At 45.2% G+C, this 6,122-nt stretch overlaps 1 protein-coding gene across 14 annotated transcripts in view; it reads left to right on the top strand.

The window, feature by feature from the left end:
* Positions 1-1,224: 1,224 nt before the first annotated feature.
* The window catches only part of LOC308480619 (uncharacterized protein), an 80,521-nt gene continuing 75,623 nt past the window's right edge, over positions 1,225-6,122 (top strand). For 10 of the 14 annotated variants that reach the window (XR_013988128.1, XR_013988129.1, XR_013988130.1 and 7 more), the window contains exons 1-2: positions 1,225-1,311; positions 3,594-3,674. Coding sequence is in view for 4 of the 14 variants with exons in the window: in XM_081012384.1 (XP_080868510.1) it covers positions 1,285-1,311; positions 3,594-3,674 (108 nt within the window). In the remaining 10 variants the exon portion in view is untranslated. The remainder of the gene's footprint in view (positions 1,312-3,593; positions 3,675-6,122) is intronic. The other 4 variants (XM_081012384.1, XM_081012388.1, XM_081012389.1 and 1 more) reach the window with 1 other exon arrangement.

Raw genomic sequence — 6,122 nt, 5'->3', positions numbered from 1 at the left:
CTTATTTGAATAGAGGGAAATCACCATCCAGCCAAGCCCAGAGGTGTTTTCTCTTTGTTTTTCTTGTGCGTTCTCCTGGTAACCAGGTGTATACCTTTATTTTGGACATCAGGAGACAGGAATCATAGGTGTGCCTTCTTTGTTCAGACCTGTCCTGCTAGCTAATCATTTTTTAACACCCATTCATTTTCATTTTATTGTGGGTTTCTTTTTTCGCATTCCTTGGAGAGCGTGGCGAACGCTCCACCCTTTCATCACCACTGCAGGGGAATCAGCGCTCCGAGCAGCGACTTGCGAAAGTGAAAGGTGACTTCAGCCTGATACCTTACCTCTGAGCGATTTATGGAGTCCTCGTCTCGCCACAATTCCACACTGGATGGGACAGGCGGGCAGTGGCATTTGCTGTTCCACCTCAGGCTTGTCTCTTGCAGCCGACCAACATGCTTGCCCCTCTAGAGACTGAATCAAGCACAGGGAGGCAGCCCTTGAAACAACATGCATTTTAACATCCCCAGGACAACAGTGTGTTTGCCCCTTAGAGAACAAGCATTTAAGTTGGCTGTGGCTGCCCCTCCAATGCTGCTGCCACTGCAAGGGTATTCCAGTAAAGGAATCCAGGGGCTCGCCATGCTCTTGTCTGAACCCCTGGCAAGGGGCTAGGGCCACGCAAAAACCCCTGGGAGCATTTGGGGAGAGGTGAGGGTCTGGCACCGAGCTCCAGTTTCTCCCCAAAATGTTTTCCCTTACTGACTTCGCAGGTTTGCGGATGTCAGTTCTGTCCCTGGGCGGGGACAGATAGTCGCAACCAATGCCTAAGCAACCACTCGCATTTTGTATTTTAATAAAGTTGTGGCGAAAATTATGCCAAAAAACCTTAAACAAAAATTCTTGTGTGAAGTGTGAATTAATTTGGGGGTGGCTTGGGGACACACGATGAATTCTGCATGGAAAGAAACACTTTCTTTTGTCTGGCGGGAATCATCGAACCTTCAGCTTGATTGGATGTCCCCAAGTCTTAATGTTATGGGAAGGTGAAAATGGATGCTCACTGCTTCCCTGATGGGTGTCAGTTGCAAACCTTCACTCTCCGCCTCCTTCTCCGCCTGGTCACCAGCTGAGTGGAAATGCCATTGGAACCATAGGGGCGTTACCTCCCGACCAGTAGCTGGGTTCAAACGACCCAATCAGGACCCAGGGCTTTGAGGATTCCTTTACTGTTCACAGCCAAGACCAGCTGAGCAGCGACACCTAAAAGGGCCAGTTGTGCTAAAATCCTGGCTCGACATGCAGTGGTTTCAGCCCCCCCAAAAGGTAAAGTACCCCTGGATAGTTAAGTCCAGGCAAAGGCAACTATGGGGTTGTGGCACTCATCTCGCTTTCAGGCTGAGGGAGCCGGCGTTTGTCCAGAGACAGCTTTCTGGGTCATGTGGCCAGAAGGACTAAACCGCTTCTGGTGCAACAGGACACTGTGACGGAAACCAGAGCGCACGGAAATGCTGTTTACCTTCCCACCACAGTGGTACCTATTTATCTACTTGCACTGGCATGCTTTCGAACTGCTATGTTGGCAGGAACTGGGACAGAGCAACAGGAGCTCACCCCATCGCGGGGATTCGAACTGCCGACCTTCTGATCGGCAAGCCCAAGAGGCTCAGTGGTTTAGACCACAGCGCCACCAGAGTCCCTTCAGCCCTCCAGCAAGAGGCTGAAATGGATATACACCCAATGCCTGAGCCAAAGATCCACCTACACCTGTAATCAATAAGGTTGTGGCCATTTTCAATCCCATCGGTTGTCTACCTGAGTCTGTTCTGCCACAGGTCAGCTGGTCGCTGGCTTGGGGTTGGGGAGGATAGCTCTGTGACTGGGCCTGCAAACTTTTCCTCACTTTATTCACACCATGAGTAATTTTACACACCTCTATAACATCCCCACTTACTTGCCTTTTCTCTGAACCAAAAAGCCCTAAATGTTGCAACCTTTCCTCGCAGCGGAGTTGCTTCATCCCCTCGATCTTTTTGCTTCCTCATTTCTGAACCTTTTCCAGCTCTTACAATACCCTTTTTGAGGTGACCGTACCAGAACAGTTCATAGTACAATATTCCAAGTGTAATCACACCATAAGGTAAAGGGAAAGGGACCCCTGACAGTTCAGTCCAGTCACGAATGACTCTGGGGTTGCGGCGCTCAGCTCGCTTTATTGGCCAAGGGAGCCGGCGTTTGTCCACAGACAGCTTCTGGGTCATGTGGCCAGCATGACTAAGCCGCTTCTGGTGAAACCAGAGCAGTGCACGGAAACGCCGTTTACCTTCCCGCCGGAGTGGTACCTATTTATCTACTTGCACTTTGAACCACCGACCAAGAGGCTCAGTTGTTTAGACCACAGCGTCCCATAACTACACCATAGGTTTGTAATAATGGCAGGGTTATTCTCAATCTATCTATGTCCTAAGGATTCCTAGCATGGCATTCACCTATTTCACAGCTGCCACATACTTGTTTGACATCTTCATGAAGCTATCCGCTACAAGCCCAAGGTCTCATTCCTGGACAGCCATTATGAGTTAACCCACCCCCATGAGCATATATGTGAAATATAATTCCCCCCCCCCCCATTGTGCAGCACTTTGCAGTTGCATTTACCATTTTACTGTTTTAACCACCCTGTTAAGAAGCAGTTCTTTTGCTTCATGTAATTAAGAACTGCGTTTCCTGTTACTGAGGCAACACTAACTTCCTCTGTTTAGCAATAAAAATGAGAGTTGCTAAGTGTCTGGACATGAGTAATTAATCAAGACACATAATTATACAATGTTCCGCTAATAAAATTCTAGTTCTTTCATAAAACTGAATTATCCAACAATACAATTCAGAGGTCTTTGAAATAAATATAAAACTATGAAATATTAGTTCTTTGTATACTGAGCCAACCAGAAATGGAGTAACCACCCATTTTCAGTTGTAATAATTTCAAAGTACAGTGGTACCTCGGGTTACATACACTTCAGGTTACATACGCTTCAGGTTACAGACTCCGCTAACCCAGCAATATTACCTCGGGTTAAGAACTTTGCTTCAGGATGAGAACACGGCGGCAGCAGGAGGCCCCATTAGCTAAAGTGGTGCTTCAGGTTAAGAACAGTTTCAGGTTAAGAACGGACCTCCGGAATGAATTAAGTACTTAACCTGAGGTACCACTGTATGTACTTCACATTCATTCAGGGAAAATATGTTTTATAGGATGGTGAATTTGTGGCTCTCCAGATTCTGGACTACAACTTCCATCAGACAGAGTGGCCAACAGCAAAGTTGATGGGAGTTGTAGTCCCAACAACTGAAGGACCACAGATGAATATCTCTGCCTATGATCTCCCTAAACTACGAAGCTCTTCCAGCAAGTTGAATTAAGAAGAAAGTGGTGGCAGAACAGGGACTTCCCCTGCACACGAGACCAATAGTGGGCCAGAGGTTGAGAAGGCGTTTTCTGCATGTGCTCAAGAGGAAAGTGGGGGGCAGATGGGGCTCGTCAACGTGGGAAGGTTGCCCATCTAGGAGAAGGAAAACTCTGATCCTCTGCCTCCTCTGCCTTACAGGATATCTTCAGGAGAAGAAAAGGCCAAGGGGTTCCCAGACTGTGGTCAGGGGGCCACCAGTATCCTGTGAACTTCATTCAGGTGAATTTTAATCTGTTTCAGTATTTTAACTTTCTGTATGTTCTGAAGCATTGTTGTCACTCTTTCTTGATTTTATTGTTTTATCTCTACCAAGTGGCATATACATTTTATGAAACAAAAACGGACAAATAAATGTATTTTGCTCTTTTTCTTTCTCATGTTGCATTACTCTTTGGATTCTGGGGAATGCAAACTGTGATGAAATAAAATACAATATAAGAAAGAAAAGAAGCAACAAAAGTACAACGGTAAATCATACAGCATGCAGCACACTGCATTCCAATTGCTGTAAGAAGCAGAAAAATATTAGCTGGTCTGCTAAGACCAGCAACAATTTTCAAGTAGTCCATGGTGGTGGGTGGGGAGTGGAGTTTGAGAACTAGTGCTTTAGGCCAATAATTTCTGTAAAGTGTTCTGTAAGTCCACCAAATCTACTTGTGTTTGTTATGTAATAACCTTTTATGTTACATATAGGTTAGGTTAATTGCATATAACTATGATACACATAATTTTAACAGCAGTGCTGCAGGTCAGGAGGCATATGTAATTTGCCTAAGTGCTCATGAAAGACACTGTATAATTATATTTTTATAAAGGAAGTTCAGAGACATTTACAGGTCTTCTTGTGGTGGAACCCTGCCAGATAGAGGATATGCCAGTATCCAACACAATTTGGCCACAGTCTAGAAAAAATCTTCAATGTTGGAGGCTGCGGAGTGTCACGATTATCATTGTTGCATCAGTACAGACCTCTGTGTAAATGCTCAGATCTGGACGTCATCGCTGAAGCTTCCAAACCTGACCAGAATTCCTTTGGTTAAGCAAGTAGACGACGTCTGAAATAAGAGAATGGCGTGCATTCCAGAAGCTTGGAAAAATCTGAACTACAAAATGGCACTGCTCTCTAGAGCAGAGCAAACGAGGTCCGCCCATTCACAGTGCTGAAAGCAAATTCTATCTCATACTTTATGGGGCCATTTTTACTTCCTGTTATATATTCTCAGTCTTCAGGTCTTTGTTTTTCAAACAGAAGTGCTGAAATCATTTGTGGGTTCAGAAATTAGGAAGAGAGATGGATTGTGTCATATGTTTCATCCTCCCATGGAGTCAGGATTATACCGGTTTGTATAATCTTAGTGGTTTGCTCGGTCTAGCAACAATGTGACTCAAACAAAAGGACTTACAAAATTTCCTTAGGACTACTTTTTTTTTTTAATACAACAACTATGTAATGACTCCATCCATTAACCCTTTATATGGCTGCTAAATGGAGAAAAGAAATGGAGGCAGTGAGAGATTTTACTTTCTTGGGCTCCATGATCACTGCAGATGCTGACAGCAGCCACGAAATTAAAAGACGCCTGCTTCTTGGGAGAAAAGCAATGACAAACCTAGACAGCATCTTAAAAAGCAGAGACATCACCTTGCCAACAAAGGTCCGTATAGTAAAAGCTATGGTTTTCCAGTAGTGATGTATGGAAGTGAGAGCTGGACCATAAAGAAGACTGATCGCCGAAGAATTGATGCTTTTGAATTATGGTGCTGGAGGAGACTCTTGAAAGTCCCATGGACTGCAAGAAGAACAAACCTCTCCATTCTGAAGGAAATCAGCCCTGAGTGCTCACTGGAAGGACAGATCCTAAAGCTGAGGCTCCAATATTTTGGCCACCTCATGAGAAGAGAAGACTCCCTGGAAAAGACCCTGATGTTGGGAAAGATGGAGGGCACAAGGAGAAGGGGACGACAGAGGACGAGATGGTTGGATAGTGTTCTCAAAGCTACCAGCATGGAAGACAGAAGTGCCTGGCGTTCTCTGGTCCATGGGGTCACGAAGAGTCGGACACGACTGAATGACTAAACAACAACATGTAATGACTCCATCCATTAACCCTTTATATGGCTGCTAAATGCTCCTTTCTTAATTACAATGAACCACTCCTATTTCTTAACAGCCCAAGGGCCCCTTCATATATCACCATAGCAGTGCAAGACCTGCTTTCCTGTAGGTTTGTCCCACACCACCAAGCTAATGTTTGAAGATCCATAGCCACGTGGCTGGAGCCATTCATGTAGGCAGCTCCCATACAGACAGGTGGCAACTGGGTGGGAAGGAATCATTTGGTCAGCTTCCAGGTGTTACAGTGAGGGCACAGGAAAAAGTCACAGTGGTAAGCCTTCTGTACTAAGGTAAGGCATAAGGTGGCCCCAGATGACTTATATTTCTTCAGAAGTCAACAAAACCATGCTGGATTTCTCCACTTCTGCACTGGAACTTCTATTTGTCTTGACATTCAGCTTCCTGGGAATCTTAACTTTTGAACATTTTGTTATTAAGCTCCTAGTCCACATGGCCAAACCACCATGTATGGTAGAGCTTCTGAGGTGCCACTACAGAAAACACCCTGTCTCAAGTCACTGCGGTTACTGGAAGGACCTCTCAAGGAGATT

The sequence above is a fragment of the Podarcis pityusensis genome (assembly GCF_964106645.2).
Source record: "Podarcis pityusensis genome assembly, chromosome: 6".
Lineage (NCBI taxonomy): Eukaryota > Metazoa > Chordata > Lepidosauria > Squamata > Lacertidae > Podarcis > Podarcis pityusensis.
This window is presented reverse-complemented; position numbering and strand designations above follow the sequence as displayed.